Source organism: Python bivittatus, unplaced genomic scaffold (genome assembly GCF_059951505.1).
Source record: "Python bivittatus isolate LINGU-HERP-01145 unplaced genomic scaffold, Pbiv_v1 ctg000340_np1212, whole genome shotgun sequence".
Lineage (NCBI taxonomy): Eukaryota > Metazoa > Chordata > Lepidosauria > Squamata > Pythonidae > Python > Python bivittatus.
The window spans coordinates 15959683-15987300 of NW_028277056.1; the positions used below are offsets into that span (position 1 = coordinate 15959683).

The following is a 27618-nucleotide window of genomic DNA, read 5'->3' on the forward strand; positions in this document are numbered from 1 at the left end:
TAATTTGCGTGTTCATCTCTCTTTCTCCCAAAAAAGGTGTGTGGTTATAATTAATGCAGTATATATATGCAAATATAAATATATATGTAAAAATGAATATGCATAATTTTTTCTGATTAAAATTTGAGAAGAGCTTGTTTTACATAATGGATAACTATTTATTTTTTATTATAGAAATGATGTTCTATGCTATTAGTTTCTTTAGTAGTGAGGATGAAGAATGTGGACTATGTACTTGGACTGAAGACAGATTCCCAATCATGTCATTTTCTATTGCTAAAACACAGCATCTTTATACCTTTCTAACAAATCAATTCAATTTAATTTATTTATTGTTTTGACCACAGATCGTAACAAATAAGGTAAAACCTGCACAAAAGTGGCCATACATTAATAAAATTCATTAAAATATACTAAAATCAGTAAAAATATTATTACAACTGATAAAATATTAGAAAACATTAGGAACATTTGATAAAATATTATCTCTGTTTAGCAGCAGCCCATGCAAAGCTTGCTAATTTCCATACCACTGTCACCTAGTCTAAATTCATTAGATATTCAGTTTTAAATGAATCATGCCAAAATGATTTTCTTATCAAAAGAGGCTCCAGAAATTTTCCATGTGCTGAAGCAGAAATAGGGCAATACAATAAATAATGGGTAAAATCTTCTATACTTTCCTTGCAACAAGGGCAGAATCGCATATTATATGGAATATTGTAAAATCGGCCCTTTCTAATTGCTAATGCCATTCGCTGGAACCATAGTCTTGTAAGTGCCTCTTGGAGGGATAGCACTGTAAAACACCTCAGATAATGTTCGCATTTGATTTTGGTTTCATTGAATGCATACCAAGGGGCAATTTTATTTTGTGATAATTTAAACAAATTTCTCTGGGCAAAGACATCCAGCACCCTGTTTTTAGATAATAAACTATTATTGCTGTTATTTGAGTTCAGAAAGAATTCCAGGGAAAAACCAAAGGTATGCATATGATTGGATAAAAATGTAAACCAATTGGTGCGAGAAGGAGTGGAGAAATTCATTTGCTCTAGGAGGCACTGCTTAACAAGGCAGGGATCATCAGGTAGTTCGAAGTCTAGCCCAATAATTAAAGGCCTTACAATTATTCTAGCTTTAATTGGGTAAGTACCAGTTTCTGCATAGAGAAAGGGGATAGAAGTACCACTGGGTACACCTAAAACTGTTCTGAGGAGTTCATTTTGAAAGAATTCCATATCATAAGGGGTAGAAATCCCCCATAACTCTACTGCATAGGAAAAGTAAGGAACTAACTTGGTTTTTAAAAGAGTTAGGATTGGATAAATTTGTCGACCACCACTTGTACGCCAAAACTTTATTATTCCTACCAAAGCTTTCTCGGTTTTTATTTTTTGGGCCTGATAGTGAGAACGCCAACTGCCTGAAGCATTAAAAAGGATGCCCAAGTATCTGTAAGAGAGAACTTGTTCTATATTATATTCTCCAATTCTCCATTTGTGTCTTTTCCTTTTCTCTCCAAATACCACCACCTTTGATTTTTCCGCATTAATAGCTATCCAAAGCTCTTAACTGTCTGCATAAGCCTATCTGAGAATGGGATATTAGCAATAAATTATCTACATAAAGCAATATGGACAAGTTCCTATTTCCTGCCTTTACTGGAAAAAAAAAATTCTCCACTCAGGGCTGGGACAATATTGTCAATAAATAGATTAAATAATAATGGTGCAAGCACACTTCCTTGTTTTACTCCTTTAAAAGTCTTGATATTATCTGTCAGATGCCCTACGGGGGTGAACCTAACTTGAATTTGAGTATTTGTATATAAAACATGATCAAAATTAATAATCTTCTATCCAGATTCAACTGATCTAGTTTAATCCACAGTTTGTTTCTATCAATAAAATCAAAAGCTGCACGAAAATCCACGAAGGCAACATACAGTTTCCTGTGGGCATGTTTTACATACTTATTTACCAGATGATCCAGTACAAAACATGATCAGTTGTTGAATAACCTGCTCTGAACCCTGCCTGTTCCTCTGCAAGGATATTGTTATCAATGACCCAGTCCTCTAATTTATTAGCTAGATGTTTTGCATAAATTTTAGCTGTAATATTAATTAGACTAATTGGTCTATAGTTCTCTGGGTGGCTACGATCACCTTTTTTGTATATTGGGATCATTATGCTTGTTTTCCAACCCTGGGGAAGTTGGCCAGAGGAATTAATGTTATTAAAGTGTTTAGCCAAAATAGGCTTCCACCAGACAATATTAGCTTTTAATAAATCACCAGGAATATAGTCTTCTCCAGGGGCTTTGGCTAATGGCAACGCCAGGTTCAGATATTCCATTTTTTTTTAAAGTGGCAGAGAGCCAGGTTGTAGTGTCACAGAGTTTTAGATTAATTGGGGAATTAACTGAAGTGGGATGGGGAGCAAACAATCTAGTATAATGGTTCTCCCATTCCTCTTTGGACACTCTAGCCTCTAAGATGTTCTTATTTTCACCCAAATTGGCATTTACCTGTTTCCAGAATAATGTTGTATCTTTAGAATCTATGGCAGTCAGGAGTGAGTGCCAGAGTCATTTGATATAACATCTTCTTGTGCTTTAGGAGAAGTTTATATTCCTTTTTCTTCCTAAGCAGTTCCATAATTACCCATGGGGAACAACTATTTTTTGCTCTCCTTGCCAAATTTCCAATCATACAATGTGCTGTTCTGCATTCTATATCAAACCAGCAGCTATGTTGTTGGTGAACTGAACTTAATTTAGAGGTGTCCTGCCTAAATTCTGGTTTTAAGTTGTCAACTATTTGTTGATAGTGGCTCAGGATAACTGGAGAACTTGAATCAGCATTAATCAGTTTAAGTTGAATATCTGCCAAATTGTTTGAGTGAAGTATTGCAGTGATTTTATCGGCTAAATTAACAGACCATTTAATTTTTTTTTTTGGCCTGAAAATTTTAGTGCAGGCATGTCATCATTATGTATTTTCAACATTCCACTATCTTCAGAGCCAGTATATATTGGAATGTGATAGGTTGATGATCACTACAGCCTCCATGTTTTGAAATTTTCCTATTTTGGCAGAGGGGATACGTACATAGTCAATTGTTGTTCCATTTGTTGATAAGTATGTAAAATTACCAGGAGAATCTCTGGGGCAAGAACCTTTCAAAATTTGAAAATTCCATTTGTAAAGTAAATTTAGAAGTTTAAGCCCTGCCAGGTTTACTTTAGAGTCCTTCGAAGTATAAGGGAAAGTAAGGGAAAGTTCATCAATGTCAAGTTTCAACTGTTTTGTGTTTATCATCCCCTATTCTTGCATTAAAATCACCCACTGTGATAATAGCATCTAGTGGGGAATTTATCCTCTAGAGCATCAATTGTATTTTCAAGTGTAGCCCAGTGGTCCTGCTTTTAAGATTTAGCACCTCTAGGAGGCATATAAACATTTAACGTTATTAGGGCAATCTTATTTATCATAAATCTGACTATAAGAAAAGAGGGATTACAGTCCAGATTTATTTGCACTGCCTCCAGATTCCACTTTCTATTTAACAAAATAGCCAAACTCCCAAAAGAGTAGCCCATAGAACATAATTTCCTTGCTGCAATGACCCATGATCTGAAACCAGCTAAATAAATTGTATCAGATTGGTTTTCTGGGATCCAAGTTTCTTGCAAACATACTATATCATATAATTTTAGTAACTTTATGGAATCCTTGTCAGTAGTTTGAGCCTTCTATTCTGCTACATTCCACACTAGGATGGGTAAGCTACTTACAGATCCCTGACTTAGTTGTCATTTACAAAACCAAGAGGACATGCCTCATTTATAATTTGTGCATTATTAGTATCAGTTTGATTTAACCCGTAGGCAGGTTACTACCAGTAATTTTGTATCTTAGGGTAGGATTAGTCATTGGATCTGGGCATGGTGTTATTTCATCTGTGATATTTAGTCTGACCACATTTGTTTATTAAATCCAAGGGATAATTTGGATCTCCTGCTTCGTAGATACTATTGTAATTGGATCTTGGAAAAATGGATGCAGGGGTCCTAGATCTCTATGGCAAGAGGCTATATTATTTGCTGTATATTGTTTTCATATAGGGGGTTAATCTCCGCAATTACCTGAACCTGTTTCCCTGTTGAGATTGTAAGATCTATATTATCTTTCTGAAGAGGATGTTCATTATGCTTTTGGTTGCATTGTCCCATGTTACAGGTCTTACCTTTGTTCTCCTCCCCTTCTTCCCCTTCTTTTACATTTGCCACTGTTTCATGAATTGATCCCTCCTTTTCAGAGGTTTTAAAGTTAGGAGCGAATGGTGACTGTACCTATTTATTAATCAACTCTTCTCTTAACCAGGACAATTTAACTAAGACACAATTTTGTTCCATAGGGGGCTTGGAAATAAACATGTTAATTCTAAGGTGTATTGTAAAATAACTGCCTCTTTTTGCTAAAATTGTTTTCTGCTTGTTTCAAGTTCCTGTGCCTTCTGTCCTGGTACATTCAATACAGATATCTTCAATTCTGAGAAAGATATTTTTCCAGGATACTTAGACCTGTACTATGGAAGATAAGGGTTATGGAAACTATATGTCCCCCTCTTCTGGAATCAGTATCTGTTTATGTATACTTTCAAGGATGTTCTCATTTAGCCTATTAACTGAATGTTTGGGGATTTTTGTCTTTTAGAATTCCAATCTGATTCATCAGAAAGTGTCTCCTCCTTCTGAACGGCAAGGATCTCCAATCCTTTCATTCATTATCTTAGAACAATTTAATGCCATTCGCTTAGTTCAGAGTATTCATCAGTCTCTTGCTGCTCTCAGTAAAGTAATTCGAGGAACCTCACTTTTGAGCTCAGAAGTTCAAAAATTAGCCAGTGCTTTATTAAACCAGAAGGTAAGATTTTTCAATTCTTTGTGTACAAGACACATCATTCTTGAATAAATAAAATAAACTTGAACCACAGCTAACTGAGGAAGTATTAATATTAATCACAGCTAATTGAGGAAGTATTCTATATTAATCACAGAGGTAAAAAAGCCTTCCTGTCCAGTGTGGAAATGCAGACAAGATGTGTGAATCACAACACTTAGCAACAACCCTAATGATTATTCATTTTTTTCAGTGCCCTTTAACATGGCAGAGCAAATGGGAAGGTCCAGAAGATCCTTTACAGTATCTGAGAGCTGTTGTAGCACGAGCACATGCTATTCAGGTAGTATTCCATTGCAGCATAATATATTCTTTTAGTTCAGCATGTTCATAATCTATATACTACTAAAACTCTTGTGTCTGTTTGATTGTTTGTAACCTTCAATTAGGTGAAATGATTCATCATAGGGCAGCAATTTTTCAACCAAGGCACCTCAAAATTGGGCTAATTTACAGAATGCATCCAAAATCCAGGACCCATTACTCCCATGGGATTGAAATTTGGGAAAGTTGTTGCCACTTCACTCTCACTGCCGCGCTGTAGCGGTGAGCTGTGGTCAGGTGATCCTCCTTTCCAGCACTCCCTGACAGCTTCCCACAAGTCAATGGAGAAGCTGGCAGGAAGTCTAAACTCAATTGTCAGAGGGTGCGTGGGTGGGGGAGATTAGGGAGGGAGAGAGGGAGGGAGGGAGGGAGGAAGATTTCTGATTCTCCCTGCCAGCTTCCCATAAGGAAAATCAATGGGGAACCTGGCAGGAAGTTGGAAGTCCAGAAGTCACTCCTGCTCCCACTGCTTTTTTGCCCGCTCATGGTCATTCTGTTTCTCTGTTTAGGTAAGGAAATACATCTGAGTTGTCTAGTAGGTAACAAAATTCACATATACAATATCCTTATTGCTTTTCATCTTGCACCACTTCATTTATAAAGCCATGCTGTAGAAGGAATTGGCTCTTTTAAAACATCATACAGAATGGTATTTTCCCTGGGGTGCAAGATTTTATACTTGAATATTAATTCTTTTGATATATTATGAATAATAGTGTAAAATGCATTTAGGCTTCATATGGGATCAGTGAGATCAGGCACTTTTGTAGAAAAAGTGAGCTGGAAAATTTGAAAGCCTTCTGATCGTGGTGCAGGCCTGATCTAGTCTGTTTATAGAAGGTGTCATTGGGGAACTATCCATAGAAAATAAAAGAGACATACAGAGTAACAAACAATACCAGCAGCCACAGCACATAATTCTATGCCTTTTCTTCTATTTTTTTTTTAATATTTCTGGCCCTGGATATACAGTGGATATTCATAAAAAGGAAACAAGTGCAAATGGGAGCACACTTCTGGAGTTATTGTTCATGTATTTGCCCTATGTTTGGAAAGAGGCACTAGTAACAAATCAATATATACTCCTTTCTCTTGGGTGCTGCACTACTATGATTCTATACATGTATTGAATATTATGTCAAATGTGGCTGACTCTGATCCTTCAAGAGGAAAGTGCTCATGAGCGTTTGGCTGCTGATGGCATTGTTTGGAGTAGAGTGCTAGGTATCTGTTTGGGGGATACAGTTCCCAGCTATAAATGGGAGGAGGATTGTTTTTCTTATAAAGTTTATTCTTTTTTTTAAAAAAAACACAAAACTTCAGAGACAAAAGGGGATAGAGGGAGATAAGAAAGATATTTGCAGCAGATTGATTTGTGCAATAAATTGTCCATTCTTTTCTTATCCTTGATGTACAGAGGATGTTGGACAGTTGTGGGGATACAGTTTGAAGATTACTAAGAAGAGGCAAATGTTAGCCGTATACTGTTTATCTATGTATTCAGAGGCAACTATGTAAAGTGCCCCATTTTGCAGAACCTCTTTTCTCTACTGTTTTCTATCATCAGATCACTCTTATATGATCTAAGTTTACTCAACATGGGGCTGGAGAGATAATTTCATGCCACATTGCCTCCCATTTGATGGTCTTTCTCTCATGGATTATGTTGTGCTGTCACTGTGTACAAAATTAACTTGAATCATAGGAATCAATTGCTGTGTGTATAGTTGATATTAACAGCTTATTTAGTCTCTCTTTGGTTATCATATGTTTCCTGGGAAGAAAGGAGTGTACCTTCCCAGTGGCCCCAGTCACCTACCATTGAATAAAGATAGAGTGGGTTATGTCTCTTGCTCATTTTAACGATTTATAGCAGTGGAACTGCACCAGCAATGCAAATACACTAGCATGGAGCTGGATTGGCACTTCTATAATGTTAAATTGGTAGATCTTCTCTAGAATGTATGTATCTGAGATTTGATGGCATAATAAGGTTTCTGACTGATCCTAAATCCCTTCCAACAGTGAGTCTAGGGGATAGCAACTCTTTAAAAAATCTAAAGTGAACTAGAGAATATGCCATGTGATGCGATGTGCATTAAAAATGTCTTACAGTTATCAACATGGATTGCTAATATATTTCATATAACAGTATTGTGGCTATTGTGCTTAGATTACAGATGGCTAGGCCAATATATCTTTAACAATATAGTAATGCTTCATAATACATTCAGCAACATTAAGAAAACAAAAATAATTTCCTGATTTATCTTCTGCTACTGACTTTAAAATTGATTATATCAGTTGCACAATTGTGTCAATTTTAAATATACCTTTGCTTAATTTATGAATAATTAGCAGGCTTTTGATATTTCCTTTCAGCATCCTTGTAAAAAAGACTAAGGCATTAGCAAATCTCTTGATGATACCTCTGTCATGATATTTTGCCTTGCACAATTTTCCCAATCTACCATATATTTTTATTGAATATTTCATAGGTAATTAAGTTCTAGGAAGTCATCAGACCCATATATTTTCTTCAGGACTTTTATAGATTTTTTTAAAAGATAAATTATATCTGGAATATATGTATAGTTTGTATAGAAATACAAATTCTAACAATCTGTTCAAAGTTTCACAAAGTCAAATAACATTTGCCATGCTTACTGAAAAAAATGGTAACAGTTACTCGTTTTCAAAACCATAAGTGAAGGTAGTTGTTTAAAAACAATGTTTTTAATAAATAGCTTGATAGAGTCTCTGAAATCTGATTTAAAGGCCTATTAACAGCACGTCCCTGGACAAATATTGCAGTTAAAAGGTTATTATTGCCTGCTCCCAAATTCATTCACATAATAAACTCCATACAATTATCTGTAGCTGATGGATATTGCATTAGGAAGTTCTATAATGAAGAGTATTTTAATTTTATTCTTTCATGTAAAATTGCTTTACCCTTGGGAACACACAATGAGATGAGAAATGCACTAGCAAATTAGCATTTCAGGCTGTCATTGCTAAGGATTATTAGATATATTAGACCACTATATGGACATGAAAATGTATTAAACCTTAGAGAAGTTGTGTGACATTAGTACTTTGTTTGTATTAAACATTCTGATACTTGATATATCGCTACAACACTTGCACTATTGTCTTCAGGTAGTCCTCACTTAATGACAGTACTTAAACTATATGGTCATAAAGTGCAGCGTCACATGACCACATTGCTTAGCAACAGCAATTCCAGCAGTCCCTGTTGCCATCGTTAAGTGAGGATCACAGGTCATTAAGTGAAGGCCTTCCCATGACTTCCTGCTGCAAAGTCAGTCGGGAAGCTGGCAGGAAGTCGCAAGTCCTGGGCATCTCACAAATAGGCCAGTGGCTGCTGCATCATGAGCATGGCCAGACTGGGGGTGGCTGCTGCCTGATACAGGAGGGTGCGCAGGTGACTGCTGCCAGTGGACAGGCATGCACTATGGAGTGAGGATGTGGAGGGTGCTACAGGCAGGTACAAGGTCCCTGGGATCTTGTACTATGTAGCTGAGTTCCTTGGGAGAAAAAGTGGTGGGAGTGACTTACAGAAATGACTTGTGACCTTCCCTGCTGGCTTCCCCATTGACTTTGCTTGTGGGAAGCTGGCAAGGAAGGTTGCAAATGGTGATCATGTGACTGTTGGATGCTGTAATTATAAGTGCAAGCCAGTTGCTAAGCACCCAGATTGCGATCTCATGACTGCGGGGGTGCTGGGAAGGCTGGAACTTCAAGAACCAGTTGTAAATACCACTCGTTCAGTGCCATTGTAACTTAAAATAGTCACTGAATGAGTGGTCATTAACTGAGGACTACCTGAATTTTTTATTCCAGTACTTCGTTTGGAGAATCCTGTCCCTTGATGGTTAAAGATAACATTCTGATGTCATGGGATAGTAGGAGCTTCCCATCTTGTCCCTTCCTGCCTCTTCAACAGGAAGCACTTTTTAAAAGAATTTCTGAGACATTTTGAAAATAGTTTTGTACTATATTCCTTTTTCTTGCTTTAATTGTAAATTGCACACTCCATCCATCTAATTAGGGAAATTGTTTGTTTAAGAGGGAAACAGGAGGAAGCCTATCTTACTGACAGCTAGGCTCTGCTACAATGGTTGCTATAGCTTCGTACAGGCCACTGTACTGAGGCCCTTTCCCCTCAGCAGCAGGAACACATGTACCACCCCCACAGAAAGAAAGAGAGAGAGAGAGAGCTCCAACAGAAAGAAAAGCAGCAGTGGCAATTTGTCAGTAATTGCAGTGTCTCTTTGCATGTAGAAAAACCTTATAGAGACTTCTGCTCTCATTTTGAATTCAAACAGTTAATACAGCACCACATAAAGCAAAGGTCTCATTTATGAAATGAACTTTCTGGAAAGATATGAAAATGCTCCTGGAGATGCTGGATATTCCAGTTCTAATTTCCTCAATTTTTTTATACCCTCTGTTTCATTTTATTCTTCCCTACCTTCTTCATTCCCTTCCATCACCAGCTTGTAACCATCACACCAAACTTCCTATTACTACATTGCATCCTTCCCTTCACGTCCTTGCAGAAAAAATTATTTTACACTAGCAAGCACCATGGCTTTGTCTGAATTGTTTTCAATCATCAGCATTCACCTCTCTTGCACAAATCTGTAATACAAGGGCTTCCATTGAGGCTGTAATGTTTCATGGATACACAGTGATATTGTGGCTGAAGTTGTATGAACTGTACGAATGTACATACCAGTACATTACATGTGTGTGTTGTTATGTGTCAGAAGAGGCTAACTTTCTCCTTCATCCCAATGCCTTTGAATTATATACAGTTATATCATAAAATAGATTATTATCACTGGCCTTGCAAAGACTGGGGGCTGCCATCTTTTTGGGTCTAATATTTTTCATTCAGAAATCTCATTTGAAGCTCCATTACCTTTGAGGCTTTCTTGGATGGAGAACTGGCACTGCTATCTTATATGATGCATTGAATGAAATCCCAGAGGCACTGAGTGTATTGGAGAAGGCCTTATAGAAACTAAACCAACAATGTATTACTACCATAAATTTAAACATTTCACAGAAATAAATAGCAATAATATACAAGACATTTGGAATAGAGAACTGGAGTATCCATACTGCCCAACCAACAGCTTCAGATTCTAGGGTGTAGAAAATTACAGAGATGACCTTGGAAAAGGAATGCAACTACTGACAAAACATAATTTAAGTCCGGGAAAAGAAGAGAATTTTAGACAGAATCTTAAACTCGCTCTACTTTAACTCTCTCTCTGGTATAAGAGAGGAGGGAAAACACAGTGAGGCTCAAGATTGATGTCAACCCTTCATGGTAGAACAGATCAGAAACAGATTCCATAAGAAATACTGGAATCCTACTTTACTGATACAGGTGATAGTAACAGAATCTTTAAAGCCTGACTTTCTCTTAAATTCAGGTTTTGCTAACTATTGCATTCCTTTTCAAGATCATCTCTGTGATTTTCTATACTTTTATACAAAGTTAATAAAATTATATTGTCACATATAAAATATATCAATATGTAATACCTTTTGTAAAATGTTACTTGCAACAATTTTAAAGTTCAATAAAACTATTTTAGATACATAGAATGATGTTTGGACTGAATACATGCATCTTTTGCACCTGATTACTTTGCCTTCTGAGTCAGGGAAAAGGCCTATATAGTAAGCCAAATTTCTTTCGGTTCTTAAGATACTTTAAAAAGTGGTGCAGTTTATTGCTTCAGAAATTAAGTTAACCCCTGTGCTCAGCTAAATATTTTCCCTTAAATTTAATCATCCAATAATGTGATACTAAAATTGAGCTATTAGAAGATAGATAGATAGATAGATAGATAGATAGATAGATAGATAGATAGATAGATAGGGTTTTAAAATATTAGCCTGCAATCCAACTCAGACTTTATTAAACAAACAAACGAATTGCAAAACAGTTACTTGAGATTTGAAAACAAAATGCAGTTGCCAACCGTTGCAATCTCTTAGAATGTTATTGAATATAATTGCTTGCCCGTAAGTGTCTGGAAGACCTGAATTCAATGTTTGTTTGAATACGCTGGTAAAATGAATCTATTAAGTCCAAATTACAAATGACTCTAATGACTACTTTGACACTGAACAATTTACTTCATGCTATCTTTCTAGTGGAAGAACTGCAATTACTGCCATAGTATAACAGGAACTGTTAAATCATTGAAAGAATCATGCAGCTATGACCAACCTCACTAGTGTAAATAGAATGGGGGGGGGGACACACTCAAATCATTCTTAATTATCTGGGAGGAACATTTGTAATCTGTGTTGTGACAAATTTAAAGGGCATTTGATTAAATTGCTATGTCTCAGGAAAAAAAACAGCAATATATGGGGATACTGTGATAGAACAACAAATTACAGTTCATTTAGTGATATTATCACTTCAGTGGCCTTTCTCACCATGGTTCAGTATGATGGCAGCAATGTTTTTAATAAGAGTATTTTTATTAATTTATCATAGCCTCTTTTTCCAATTTTGTCATTTGCAACAGACATCCAACACTAGAAAGAGATTTGCAGAATGAGTGAGACTTGCAGATTTTCTGGTGTTATTAGGCTAAAAGGTTCTACCTGAAATCAAATGTGACAAGGAATATTTAAATAGAAGTGACATGTTTGCCTTCATCTGGAAAAATGAACTTTTTTTAGCAGGGAATAATATGCTTGTCTCAATATAAATAGTGTCATACAAACTTAAGAAAGAAATAGTTAGAATGTATGACTGATTGGAAAATTATCTGGTTTTCAGCAAAACTATTTTAAAGGAAGACAGTAAATTGTTGGAAAAGAAGCCACTTGAAACTTCTGAGGACTTTTTTTATTTTCCATTATGTTCTTATGACATACAATGTGTGTCTATAGTATACATATAGCTGAATTTACTCATTATCCTTAATTTCATACATAAAATTTTAGTGAGCTATTTGCTTTATGTCATATAGTGTCATGTGCATTATGTAGTCAAATGATCATTATTTATAAAGTTGAATATACAATTGCATGCAGTAAGACTTACGCAGAGGCAGCCACAGTAAAGCAGTATCCATTTAAGAACAGCTGAATATATATTTATGTATTTAACTAAGAAATTATGTATATGCCCAATGCAGATAAGTCCAGGTGGTCATTTTAAATTTGTGAGCAACTTACAGTTCTGACTAGCTGGCTTATGTTCCATACAGTATGTCAAATCCATGTGTTTTTTTTCTATAAAGCTGTGTGTGTTGACATGCATACTGGCATGTGTTTGACTGGTATTTATCCGGTATGTAGATATTCCATCATGACATGAGGCAGAAGGCTCTTATGTATGATACATTTCCTTTCTGATATTTCCAGATTGGGATTTATGAGTAAAAGGTGTCTGTCCCCTCAAATATCACCAGTGTATAAGATATATTTTTTTTTGAGCTGCAAGTTGCCATATTGACAAAAACAAAACAAAGAAAGCTTAGCAACACTGTGCATCATGTTCCTCAGTATCATTTTTTGTCACATTCTTGACTTGCAAGGTAATTTATCAAATCACTTTTGAAATATGTTGTCTCTAAGGCCACAGTCCTATGTGTCTTTCCACACTAAATTCCACTGAATTCATTAGAAAAAGTGTATCTAAGGGTATGCTGGATAGGCACCTGAATCTGTTAAGTTAGCTAGATTATAGCATTAATATACAATGCTGTTATCTTTCTAGAATTGGGTGAGTAAAGCAGAAAAGCAGACCTTACTTTCAGATACTCTTGACCTCTCAGAACTCTTCCGTCCAGATACATTTTTGAATGCCTTAAGGCAAGAGACTGCAAGGTAGGTGAATTGGTTGTTGTTGCATGTCATTTATGAATCTCTTAGTACTGCTGATTCATTTTATTATTATTTTTCCTCTCATTTTCCCACCTTCAGTGTCCAAATGAAGACCATACTATAGAATTGTCTTCTGTAGGAAATCCAGTTGGTCTTCTCTCATGCCTTCTATCCTTTTGTAAAGAACATTTTTGGTGGCAAAGCTTTTCATCTGCCTCCATAAAAAATGTGTATTGCTGCTAATGCTGTTTGCTTTTACTATCTGCTCTAATCTGTTCCACTGATTTATCTTAACATTATTTGATAGTTTCTGTTTTAAATCTATTGAGCGCTCACTAGTGGGGGAAAAAAATAGTCATTTCCTAAAATAAATCAGGTCTACTTAACTAGTTAACCTGATGACAAATATGATGCTTTACCATCACTGTCTTATCTTTCTCTGGCTTTCTGAGATTACAAAAATTATATCTGTGTGTGAGATGCATGTGGGAACAATAGACTAAGAAAAGGTATCATGCTCCATTAGACCACAACCAAATGCTAATGGGCTACATTTTACATGTTAGGAAAGAAGTTATGCAGGTCTGCAGCTCAGCATTCATTCCCAATAACATGGTGGTGTTTCTAGAAGTAGATTTAGTGTCACAAAGTATTGTGTTCAAACAGAATTCTTTATTGTAATCATTGGGGGGGGGGAACTGTTAAGGAAAAAAATGCAAAAATTTACCAGTAAGAATTCCATCATTATTGACATGAGCACTGTTGTGTTAAAAAAATGTGGGTTCAATATTCATTATCATAAGGACCTACTGTATTTATCTAATGTCATAAAGAAATGTGTACAGATATTTAGGGGCTTTAAACGTGTAGCAGGTATTGTTTTCTTTGATTTAAAAATAGCTTTTTTGGAAGAAAGTGATTTAAAGTGATGAAACATTGTAAAAAGAACACTAATCTAGTACTGATCTATTAGGTATTGACCACAGCATTGTAAAATCAAAAAACTGAAATAGAGACAGGCGCAAAGACAGATGATAAAATTTATATGGAAAAGACATTAAATTTCATAGGATAACTTTGAGTAATTAAAAATGTTTAGGATTGTTAGATATGCAAGTAGTTCCTGGCCATTGAAGAGCAAATTATTATTTATTAGTAATAAATTAAAATGGAAACTTATAGAGAGTTTAGTGCCTCTGGCTTCAGTGCCTGTGGCCACCGTTTCCAAAGCAACAGTTGTTCTGATGCAACATAAATCAGGCTTCTACTTTCTCTGCTAGAAGATCCTGATTTCTAACATTTAGAGCAAAAATAAAAGAACTGAGAATAGCTTCCAGAGAATCATTAAGAGAATGATTTAGGTGATGCCAAATATAAGAAACACTCTTAGCGGAATGTAAGAGCAACCATTTGGCTTGGAGGTTAAAAGGTTGTCTTAAACATGCAAATATAATTTAGCTGTTCAAATTAAAAAGGTCACTCTAGAAAATAACTTCTACTTATTTGGAAAACAGTGTCACATTCTTACTTAGCATAAAATAATATTGAAGACAATGCAGCATCTTATTTTCATTGTCCCAAATTTTGCATTATTTTATGGAATGCTGCATTTACTTTTAGCAGTGGGGGGTGGGGGTTAATTGTTTTAGCAAATCTGATTCACTTAATCAGCAGATGTGTCTAATCTTTTAATGTATGAAGATTTCAAGTGAAATAAGCAATTCATACTTCCATTTTATTTTTCTGTTCCAGAGTTATGAGCTGTTCTGTGGATAGTCTAAAATTTACAGCATCCTGGAAAGGTCAGATAAGAGAAGCAAAACTCCAAGTTCAGGTACTCAACCCATTGAAATTATACCTGCTGAACCTTCTGTGAGCTAGTACTTCTATAAGAGAAAAGATAACCAAATACTTATTCTTTTGTTTCATTGAATGCATAGCTGACCTCATTGCAACCTCAAAGACAATCTAACAGAATATTAACTTGTTCTTTCCTATTCTATCCCACCCTACTACTCTTCCCTGAGAATCAAGAATCTCCTAAAATAAAGTTGTCATGTACACCTTTTGAAGACAAATGGTCAATGGTTTAGTGAAGGAATCCTCTGTAACATATCACAAACATCTTTGTTTTTTCCAAGTCACACTATGCTTTTTAAAAAAATGTCTGACCAAGGAAATGACTGGAGAGTGGGGAGTTTGCTAAAAAGTGAGCAACTCCCCTTAGCAACTTTTTCAGGTTTGGTAGCAGGGATAAAGTTATTTAAAAGGTGTTTAAAGAGAGGAATTTTTTCTCTTTATCTCTGGCTGGTAATAAGAGAGGAGAAATTGATGAAGCTTGCACTTTATTGTACAACTATTTAATTTGTCCTGCTGAAAACAGTGAACAAATAGATCAAAATAGATTTGGCCTACATTTTGCAAATCAGTTCTTCAGTTAAAAATGCAGGCAAAAATATGTGTGCCCTGGACATATATTAAGAAAAGGTGCACATAAGAATACGTGCATATTCTTGTGCATATATTAGGAAAATATGCACAAGAATATGCACATATTTGGAGAAAATGTGTTAATTGCACACTGATATGGAAATAGGAAACTACAAACTTGAAAGTTGAATTGATAGATTTGTCCATTCCTAGAGTTCACAAGGAACATTACTTCATATATTAGCAGGAAGATATTAGAAGAATCAAATTCATAAAAATAATCTAGCAGCTGAAAAAGAAGAAATGTATTTCACTTCATTGAAGATTGAACCTTAGGTACCAAAAAAAGCTTGTAAAAGGTTTGCAGAAATATAGAAGTTAGTGTTTCAGTCATTTAGATTTTAAATACAACATTACTGTTTGACCTCTAAAGGGCCACTGTCGTTTCTGGAAGAAAATTTGAAATGCATGTGCATATTAAAGTAGGCACACTGAACCAAGTTTACAACTTGGCCCAGAGATATTATCATCCCTGAAATGGTTGATTAATTCAACCAATAGCCTCAAGACCTGATTATGAGAACAGTTTCTTCCTGAAATGGCAGTGATGAATTTTTGATTCAGAATCAATTTGTATATAATTAAATCTTGTTTAATGACATTTAGAATTGCTTGTAGAGAAACTGTTACCTGACAATCTCCATGTGGAAAAGCACTGACTGATTTATTAACATAAGCTCATGCCTCCTGTGATATCTTAAGCCATTTGAAAATTGAGGAAAAAATGCTTTGAAGAATATTTTGAAAATATTATGTATTCAGGGTTTAGGGACCAAGTAGAAAGAAATAGAATCTGGACACTCTATTTGGTCAAGCTTTCATAAAATATTCTGCTTAGAAACAATGTTTAATTGTGGATTTAAATATACATAATATTTAAAACCTGGATCTGTGCATCCTAAGAAAAAACATGTGAGGGCCTAGTCTGTGTGTGCGTGTGTGTGTGTGTATTATAATATATATCACATTTGTTTGAAGTCTTATATACATGATTTAAATTATTTAATAAGAGCTGCATTCCTACTTATAATATAGCAATAGTTTATTCTTTCTATAGTACCATGGTGATAATTCAGTAATCAAGTACTGTCTAAGTTATGGAAATAAATTGCTAGATAGTAATTAAATTATAGGATGTATTCTTTTCTCCTTCTTTTGTTACAACTGATTAGATAGCAGCATGGGTCAGCATCTGTATTCACTTCTGTTATTCCATGTTGATATCTCCCATTAGCCCAGGAAAATCTGCCCATCACTTTTCCCAGCAAAAGGCAGAAGACAAATAACATATTAAGGTTCGAGTTAAAGCCAAAATAACAATGAATTTGCCGCTACAATTGCGAGAAAAAAATTAAAACGCTGATGTTCAGAATGTGTGTTTGGGATTAGTGCAGATGTTGTAATCAGTGTTATCATTAAATCTGCAGAGCGTTTTCACTAAAACTAGAAGTAAAGCAATTTGCTTTGAAATATGTGGCTGTTGAGATTAGTTACTAAAATCAAGGTTTCAAAACATGTTTCTCATTGTACTATTATCCCAACTGAAGAAATAAAATGGGCAGTATTTCTCGTAAGGCTTTGCTTTTTCATGGAGTTAAAAATCCCTTTATTTAGCCTCTTTGTACTTGCTTTTGACAAAAAAACTGAAGGAAAAACTTCACTGACCTACACAAACTATTCTTTGAAAGGTAATGTCAGACTTTTCCATAGGATGCCATATCTGTTCTAGATTTATTTCTTCTCTTTCTCAGGCATTGTTAATATTGTAAATGTTTATGTGAATCTTACTGCTCTGTTCTGTAACTCTAATGTCTTGGCACCTGCTGCTGACTTAAGTATTGATGTAACTAGTACATTTCTCTACCGTAATAAAAAATACAATTGCAAACTATAGGAAATGTGTTAAAAAGCATGGTTTTCAAACAACAGCCTCCTTGCTTCTTCTGTAATACCTTTTGTAGACATTGTTGAGTCCTTGGGGTTCTCTGAGCTTGGCTGTTTTCTTACAGACATTTCATTAGCCGGCTTCTTCAGTGCTAGAATGGAATGGGGTTTGCTCTCTGTTTATATACAGTGGCATGCCCTGCCAGTTTGGGTGTGGGTGTGGGTTTTGTTTTGTTTTATTTTTTTTCCTCTGATAGTTAACTACCAGAGGGGGAAAAAATAAAACCCCGTTCCATTCTAGCACTGAAGATGTTACCTAGCTGGGTAATGAAACGTTTGCAAGAAAACAACCAAGCTCAGAGAACCCCAAGGACTCCACAGTTCAACCCTGAACTATACATATTCTCTTCTATTGGTAGATATTGTTATTTACAGAAGCCATTCAGAGAACTGGATTTTAACTTATGTTAAAATACAATACAGTCACTGCTCACATTTCAGCCTGCAACATATCATTGAATATTTTGTGTTTCCATGACAGATCAGTGGCCTTCAACTAGAAGGCTGTAGTTTTGATGGAAATCGACTTTCTGAAAATCGACATGACTCACCTAGTGTTTCTACTGTTCTTGCTTGTTATATGGCCTGGATTCCTCAGGTACTTCATTATTAATTAGCCCACTCTAAATGATAAGCCTTGTAATTGCATTCCTTTTCAATAATAGGTTTTCAGTAGATGCCTAATGCTTTCTTCTTCCTCTTTTTTGAAAAGATCAAGTGCCTTGCAGTTTAATAACCTCATTCCTTGTAGTTTTATAAGTGAATTTCCCATTTCTCAGAAAGCTAAATATTTGAAGAAAAAAAAAGGGTTACAATTGGAACAATACAAGCGAATTAGTGGACCTGTAAAAGACGTGTATGAAATGTTTATATTTTCCTAAAATAAATCTAGATAAATAATTTAAGCCCAATTCATAATCAACTGATTTAGTTAATACAGGGCTTTCAAGAATATAGCCAGTTTTAAGGTACTTTGTGTAAATGTTTTCTTTGTATTCAAATTATAATATTACCTTTTCTGGTGGATTTGCACCTGCTGAACTAGCCTGAAATAAATTTATGCATGTCCAGATCATTCTGGTATGCATGTCCATACCAGTCCTGGTAATGTTAATGATATTCCCTGCTGCTGTATGGGTTGCAAATAGTCTTTCTTGGAATAACCTCATGTACATATAATCCACAAAATAGAAACATTTCAACTTTGAAACATGAAGAGGCCCTTAAAAGCAATTCAAACCAGATTATTTTTTCTGTCAGCTACCAAAAGGGCATGAGTGCACATGCACACGGGATAAGGTGGGTTGGGTCCCACTAGCTTCCATGAGGGGGATCTTTGAACTCTTCCCTCATAAACCTACTGTACCCTCACTGAAACCTTTGGGAAGAGCTGACTCAACAATGCTGCCACCAGCCATTTTTTTCCAGAAAAATCCTTCTCTGCCCTTGTTTACTCAGAAGGAGACAAGTGGCAATCCTCCTTCATTCAGAAGCTGATGAAATGGAAAGAGGTATGTTAAAGGCTGGCCCCTTTCCTCAGAATGAATGTCATTGACTCCTTAAGAATGCAAATCATTCATAAAGAGAGAAGAGAAGAGAGCACACACTACAACAGTGTTTCTCAACCTCAGCAACTTTAAGACATGTGGACTTCCAACTCCCAGAATTTCCCAGCTAGCATGGCTGGCTAGAGAATTCAGGGAGTTGGAGTCCACACATCTTAAAGTTGCTGAGGTTGAGAAACACTGCACTAGAAGGTAGTTGAAAGGGACAAAAAGGAAAAGAAAGAAAGGATGAATAATTGCTTCCGAAAAGATAGATCTTGGTCATTTTTGTCACACAAACGTATAGAACAAATTCTCACAGATGTCAAGCCCCACATACCTGGGCAAGATCAAGGAAGCAAGAACTACACAGATTTCAGGAAGTTATCCTTAATACATGTCTGGGGTAACTACAGAATCCTGGAAACTTGTAGCAGGAATTTCCCAGCCCAATTTATACTGAATTAATTAAGGCCAAGTCTCTTTGAAAGAGTTTTTCCCTTTATGTTTACTCTTAAAACAGAACTAAGAAAAAATAAAGGAATAACAAAAATAGGAAAAAAGCTGAAACTGAAAAAAAAGAAAAGAAAGGAAGCAATACAATAATGAATATTGATTTATTTAAAATACTTTTTTTTTCAGATTTCTGGCCACTTAAGCTAAGTTGCTGTATATGGGATAAGCTGTCAACTGACTCACCTTCTGTCTCTTGATACAGTATTTATCTCTACTTGCATTCCTTTCCCATAGTCTCTCACAACATGTCATTTTGTAGTCATAAAAGGAAACTAAATCTATACTGCGTCTAGCTCCATTGGTCCCCTGCCCTTCAGCCTGGGTTTCTGGGGGTTAAGGCTTCTTTTCTAATCTGGCTTTCACCAGCCCTGGCAAAGAGCTATCCAACAAGAATAGAGAAAAATGGCAAGTGCAAAATGGAGCCAGCCCCTTCCTTTATAAAAAAAAAAATCACTCACACATACACACACACACACACACACTTGAAAATTGTAAAACTCTTGTTCCTGATTGGCTCTTTTTGCAGGCTTTGGATGTCTCAGCCCAAGTCCCTGAATTGACAAGTCAGGCTTTCCTGTATCTGAAGCCCTTGGAATGGACTCCCACCTCCAGCTCAGTTATTACTGATAGTGAACTTGTTAAAACTTTCTATAAGATGGCTTTAGAATCAAGATGGGTTGCATGTAGCTCATTAAGCAACTTCATTTCATAAGTTGGTACAGTTCTGTTCTGTGAGGGTACAGAAACAATTACATGAATAGGAGCAGGTTAAGATCAATACTGTGCAGAGAATAGCTGTCAGCACATTATACACAAAGGTACACTGTTATTTATTGTAATATTGTCTCTACATTGCACATTTATAGTTAAGCACATTTATACACTAACATTTCTACTTCAGCAAAATACTTGAAAAACGTATGAAGAATTCCATACAGTTAATTTAGCAAAGATAATTGTCTATACAATAGAAATCGTTTATGATATACAACGGCAGAATAAAAGTAAAAAGTGGCAGAAGAAAAAAAACTTGTTTATACATGACACTGACACAGGAAAGGTTCATTAAAGAGATCAGTCTTCAGCAGGTCCTAAAGCATTTCATAGTTGGCACCAACCAGATCTCTTGAGGGAAAGCATGACAATATTTTAGGGGAGATTTTGAGAGTGAGTGTGGCAGTAGGGAAGCCTTGCCTGCAAGTAATTTCAAGATAGCATTCTGTAAGTCATAGTACAAGCAGCAGGATATTCTGCACTGTGGTTTGAAGTTATTTGGGGCCTGACATGATGGAAGCAAAATGTTGATGTTTAATAGGCAGCTGTGCTGTTTCTTCCATGCAGTGAGTATCAGGTAGTCTGACCCCCAGTTCGGCACCAGCTGCAGGTTCAGGATCATTCCCCTACTCCAAGTTAATTTTAAAAACCTGACATGAGATTATAGACAAGAGTTGTATGTTATTTCAGAAACTGTGTTTGTCTACTGAGCCTATTTATACAGAATTGAAGTGATCACAATTGATTTCTAGCCCTACTTCATTAGGACCATGTACGGCAAAGCTATTACATTTTCTCAGAAGTAAATTTCATGAAGTTAGGAAGAGAGGCTGGAAATTCTATATATTTGTGTGTGTGTTTGTGTGTGTATGCATGGTAGCCATATCTTCTAATTCAAGTGGTTGGTTCTTTGTTGACAGAATACTTATGGGCCCTATTCCCCTGAAGAGTGCATCTCTTTGCCTGTTTATACCAGTGCTGAAAGGGATTGTGTGGTAACCAATATCGATGTCCCATGTGGAGGGAATCAAGATCAATGGATCCAATGTGGAGCTGCTTTATTTCTGAAAAACCAGTAAAAAGAAGCTACTGCTAGCCATCAGGTTTGATTACTGCTGCCTAAAAAGAGGTCATGTTTTCAATGATAATTTAAAACTAAAATGTGAGAAATCTTAGACTTTATAAGGAACAGTACTTAGTACACTGTAGATTTACAGCAGAATTACAAGATTAACATTTGTTTTATTTTCAATAGACAAGCTAAGAAAACTAGCTGAAAATTTACATAGTTACCTGTTGTTTTTTTCAGTAGAGCTTGAATTTTTCAGTGAATTATTCCCACCATGTGCAATCCATTGAATTGCTGTATTGTGCAATCTTCACTCATTTTGTGTGTGCATTCACTATTAAAATGAATAGACATTGCACAGCCCTAGTAGAGTAGATTCCTCCCATCAACTTCGCTAATTTATTCTGTCCTTTATGTATGTAATGTAAACATTATTCAGACACCTGTATAAAATCTGAAAATTGTAGCACTTTGTATTTCTAGGTACATGTTTTTATAATCTTTATTTCAGCTGTTAGTGTCTAGTATTTTTTCATTTTGTTGTTTTTTGATGACCTCTTCATTTTTTTCCCCTAACTTCCAGATTTTCATTCTGCTTCAGGTTATACTTTTAAATGGCATAATAATTTTTAGAATTGGAAAGAGAAGTTCCTGCTATTAAATATTCTTAGTTACAAACTAAAAGCAAATTATATTGAAATGTATTTATAGAATATATATAATTATTTTCACTGCTTTCATTAAATAATTTTTAGTTTTTCCAAAGTCATTTTGCCTGTGTGTTATTTGTGAATAAGCTGAATCAGTGTTCTGTGTATCAAAATTGTATTGGTCTCCTGCATAAGAGCAACATAATGAGAGATTAAAGAATGATAGCTGGATTATACTGAATTCCAAGAAAAGTTTAAATAGATAGGTAACAAAATTAATGATAATGAGTTACATATTAAAATAAGCATCTGTTTCTTTGGGGAATCAGAGCAGTAATGAAAGATCTGCAACTGGTTACAGTATCTAATCTGCCTTCCAAATTGTGGAAATAAGCATTGGATGAAAAGCAGCAGTTTGGAGCCAAAATAATGAGACTACCATAGTAGCATGCTGCTATTCCTATACCAAAAAGTGCATTTTTTGTAGTTCTCACATACTCTCAAACATACATGTACAATACAGTGAACCAACAGAAGTGATTTAAAATGTGGCATGTAGCAGTGCAACTGGAGAGCTAATATTAGTTACATAATAAATGTGTTGATCTTTAAAGTACTATAAGAGTCTTTGTTATTTCTGATGAAAAGGACTAACATGGCTATCTCCTCTTGACACAGTTACAAACCTACACATCTCCAAAGTGATCCAAAGCAAGTGGGTCTGAAACATGGTAAAATAAATCTGTTTTTACAGAATATACAGAAGATGAGTTCTCCTGGTCACATACAGATTTGCTTTACCATTAATTATATATAATTGAATAAACATATGGACTTGTGCACTTGGAATTGCAGGAGCACGGAATGAAAAAATGATGAAACCAAAAAGTATATGTAAACAAAACCAACAGTACTCTAAAACAAGGGTGGAGGAGCCTGTGGCTGTCCAAATGTTGCTGAAATGAAATATCTAACACTTCCTACCTAGGGTACCCAAGGATCATAATATAGCAAAATCTGGAGAGCAACAGATTCCCCATTATGTGAAGACCTAGCTTCTATAGAGAAACAAATACATACAGAGGGATTGTTACATATCAGTCTGCAACCATAAGGGAAAGAAAAATCCTTTGAAAAATAATGCAGTCTATATATCACAATTTATACCTATACGTCTAATCAGACAAAACCATTCTGATCAAAATTTGAAAATGTACAGAGTTTATATGATGGAATACATAGGATTCAAGCAGAATATGTGTACCTTGGTATAATATTACAGTATATTATTTTAAAAAGTTAAATGTTTCAGAGCTCTTTGAATTAAAATATTTGGAGTAACACATTCAGACTCAAGCACACAAATAAAGTATATTGAAGCATATTAACAAAGCATTTTGGAATGGCACTTTGGCCGATATGTTAGTCATTCCCAGAGCTGTACTTTTCTAGGTGTTATATAGTTTTGTTTTGAATCTGTTTAGCTCTTGCTAAAGGTGGTTTTAATGTTAGCAGCAGCTCTGACTTGACTGAAAGTACCTTAATTATGGAAAAGCATTTTGTGCCCTCTAGAGCTCCCTCTGACGCTGCCAAAAATTGACAGCACAATTACGCTATGTTGAGATTAAAATCACAGTGCCATCAAAGCCTTAGAAGGAGCAATAGCGTTTAGAGGCAAAACCCACTGCTCAAGAAAAAATGAAAAATTGTGTTCCCACCCCTGCACTAAAGGAAACCTACATCAGAGTCCCAATTTGTCTTGTAGAATTTTGAATGAAAAATCCTACAGTATATATATATAATTAGGATTTTACTGAATGTATTCTGCAATTGTATTTTTTTAAAAATGACAATTAAACATAATTTTGCCATCCAATAACAGTACACACATATAAATTTTAAAATACCAAATAATACAGACATGTAAGCTAACAGCATTTGGAAAATATGTATTTTAGAAAAGGAATATTAATTCATGCATTTATTGTAATAAAAAGTATTCTACATTATGGGATTCTTTCCTATTATGCTGTTGTATGACCCAGCAAAAATCACTATATCTTTGGATGTTGACATCTCTATTGTACAGAATTTTAGTATACTTCTTCCATCTTTGTTTAATCTTTTTTGAATCTGTTACTGTTTGTCCATTGACATCCTTTAGCACACGAATCCAAAGTTGGAACCTCCTTCTGAGTTCAGAGATTTTTTGGAAGACTTTCCTTGTTTTTTAGTGTCTTTACAGATGTTGTAATACTGCTTCTTGTCTCTTTTAACAGCTCTGAAATTCTTTGTTAAGTTTCTTTCTGAGATTTTTGTCTTTCTTGGCTTTGGCTTCTTTTCTCTTGGCAAATTCCAGTTTGCTCTGACATCCAGTTTGCTTTGTTTTGTTTCTTGATCTTTGGTACTCTCTTTTCATACTCATGCTTCAAACCTCTTTAAGTTCATTCCATAGTTCCTCTGGTTCCCTATCAATGAAGGACTGCAAAGCAATTCCTGATGTTCTTCTTGAAAATGGGTCTATAGATGGTCAAGATCATATTGTGGAAACTAGTTGGCTTTCTTCTTCTGTTCCATGGGCAGCACCTGGCCATGTCGTTGATGCTGTAACTGAGCTTCTCAACCTCCTTTTAGCAATAATACAATATAGTTAATTTGATTTCTTTGTACTCTGTCTGGTGATATCCATATATACAGGCATTCTTTTGATTGTTTGAGTCTGTGTTAGCAATGAGGAAATCATAGGATTGGCAGAAATCAATAAGTTATTCTCCTGCTTCTTTTCAGTTTCCTAGGCCTCACAGTCTAGCTACATTTTCCTTGATATTTCCAACTTCAGCATTCCCGTCTCCACCACAAGTAGCATATCTTATTGCATGTTCTGTCAATTTCAAATTGGGCTTGATCATAAAACTCATCAACCTCCTCTTCTGCATCAGTGGGTGGAACATAAATTTGGATAATCATATTAAAAGAATATTCATAAAGTCTAATTGATATTATTCAGTCATTGATTGCATTGTATATATCATCCTGACTAGGATGGCAGCACCATTCCTTCTTTGCTGTTCTTGTGCTGAGTAGTGATCTTCTGACTGAAAATGTCCAATTCCCGTCCATCTCAATTCACTGATGCCTAAGATATCAATGTGTGGTCAATTCATTTCATCTTTCACTATGCTGAGCTTTCCCATGTTCATGATTCTTACCTTCCATGTTCCATTATAAGTCTGGCTTTCCAACTTCAGATTTTCTTTTCCTGAATGGCAACATCAGCAACTAGACAGACAGACAGAAACTTTGTTTTGGTCATTGACCGATAAAAACACATTTAGTAAAACAAACAAAGCAAAGTTAATCCCTAACATCAATGACTACTGGCAACCATTTGTGGGTGAAGCTTACACATAATATAGCAAAATTTTGCTACTTTTAGAGAAATAGATTTATCCTGGTTATCTAACAAATAGTGCAAATAAAAATAATTGGAGGGCCCTGGAGATAAAAAAGGGGTAATCAGCTGGTGGCAAATATCTCTGTAGAACTGGCAGTATAAAAGAACATGGGCTGTGGTTTCTATAGCACATGTGTCACAGGGACAGTGTCAAGTTTCATAAGGAGTTTTCCTATATTTCCCTTCCAAAACAGCTGTGGGGAGAGCATTAAATCAAGCTAAAGATAAAGCTCTCCTGAATTTGGGAACTGTGATGTGATATAAATATAAGGCTGGTATAAGAGATAAAATTTGGTTATTTACAAATATGTTGTGAGAGAAAACAGCAATTTCTGTTTGGCCTTCTCTGTCTAAGATAATTTCTCTTAATATTGATCTAGCCCTAAAGTTAAGATGGCATCATTGGAAAAGCCATAGTGGCTCAGTTTCTTTTGGATAGCTATTTCCCAAGATGATTTGAAGCTGTCTGCCAATATTAGATGGGTCAGTCCACCAGGATTGTGGTGTAGCTTTAGCCAGTAGGTAAAAATATATATCCAGAGATTGGATTCAAGTTTACTGACCCCTCCTTCCTGTTGAAGTACTGCATTTGGGACGCAGCGGTTAACCTGAAAGATGCTTCTCAAAAATTTTGTTTGAATTCTTTCTAAGGTAGTCATGCTGTTCTATGGTCCTAATTGAACCCCATATAGCAGTTGTGCTTGGGCTTTAGCTGCAAGCTGTCAGGTTCAGCCGGCACTGCACGCCTAGGAACTTGCCCAGCCGCGCTTTAGTCAATTTCACCGCTCGAGCGCTAGCGCAGAAAGAGGAAATGCGAAACCGCAAGCTAATGAATGGGCCACCTGGCGCCACTTCACTAATCTGGAGCGGATGCGTTGTGTTAACCCAGAGGGCTGCGGGCGCTATAGACAAAGGAGAGAGCCGCGGAATTGAGGAAGAGATCAGCGCGCGAGGGGATGCCCCGGCTGTGTGCGCGACAGAAGCCCCAACGAAGGCAACAACCACGCCATAGGCATCAACAATCAAGGAAACAAGAGAACTGGGCTGAACCTGCCATTCCAGTAGAAGGGGGGGATTACAGGGGGCAATCTGTAATCTAATTTGTAATATGTAACCTAGCAACGGGGCCCGCAGGGGGATTGAGACAACTATAAAGGAGTAATGTAAATGTACCAAGCCAGTCCTGGCTTTGCTTGTAACCGCTACGTTATGCATGAGTAAACCTCTTTTGTGAACCCCACGTGTCACGGGAGTTTCTCTGTCGAACGGGGCAAACCTTACACAAGCAACTAGACATCCTGAAGGCTTCAGTCTACCTGTGTGATAAACAACATTTGTACTCCAAAAGATCCTTAGCTGTTCCTCAGTAGTATGTTGGGTGCCGTCCAATCTGAGGGCCCCATCATCCAGCACTTTAAATTGTCTATCCATGTGGTTTTCTTGGTAAAACACAGGGTTGGTTTACCATTACCTTCTCCACAGTATGGAATGGTATCTTTTCTGTTGCCACCAAAATGATCATACATATTTAGCATCTTCCTATATCACTACTGGGTATAGGTGGCCAGATGCTGCTTGATTGCTACTCTCATAGCTGCTTATCATTTATCATGCTAGGTACAAACAAGAGATACTGGACTTCAACAGTATCTGAAGAGCCACACATTACTCATCTTGGATCTAAACCAGCATTCTCATCTTGGATCTTGGATCTATACCATAGCATACAAAATGTCTAGCAAATTCAATTATTTAATTCCACTTAATGTCTAGTTTATGCATGCCAATTGGTATAAATTGGCACACAATAACCAAAATCTAGCATACAAAACAGCTATATTGACTTTTGAGGTCAGCCTATGTAATTATGTACTGCCTCTGTTATGAACAGTGGATTCCTTTTATAGATATTTGGGAATATGGAGTGCTTTTTCCAGGAGTTAAACACAGCCAGAACATGATGCTGCCCTGAACTAAGTTGGATCACTTAC

General features: G+C 36.0%; 1 protein-coding gene across 1 annotated transcript in view; it reads left to right on the forward strand.

Annotated features, from left to right (window-relative positions):
* DYNC2H1 (dynein cytoplasmic 2 heavy chain 1) overlaps positions 1 to 22279 on the forward strand; it is a 183333-nt gene extending 161054 nt beyond the window's left edge. The window contains exons 84-89 of the mRNA XM_088140623.1: positions 4724 to 4933; positions 5163 to 5252; positions 13080 to 13189; positions 14939 to 15020; positions 18102 to 18218; positions 21375 to 22279. Coding sequence (XP_087996749.1) covers positions 4724 to 4933; positions 5163 to 5252; positions 13080 to 13189; positions 14939 to 15020; positions 18102 to 18218; positions 21375 to 21533 — 768 coding nt within the window. The 3' untranslated portion in view covers positions 21534 to 22279. The remainder of the gene's footprint in view (positions 1 to 4723; positions 4934 to 5162; positions 5253 to 13079; positions 13190 to 14938; positions 15021 to 18101; positions 18219 to 21374) is intronic.
* The last annotated feature ends 5339 nt before the right edge of the window (positions 22280 to 27618 follow it).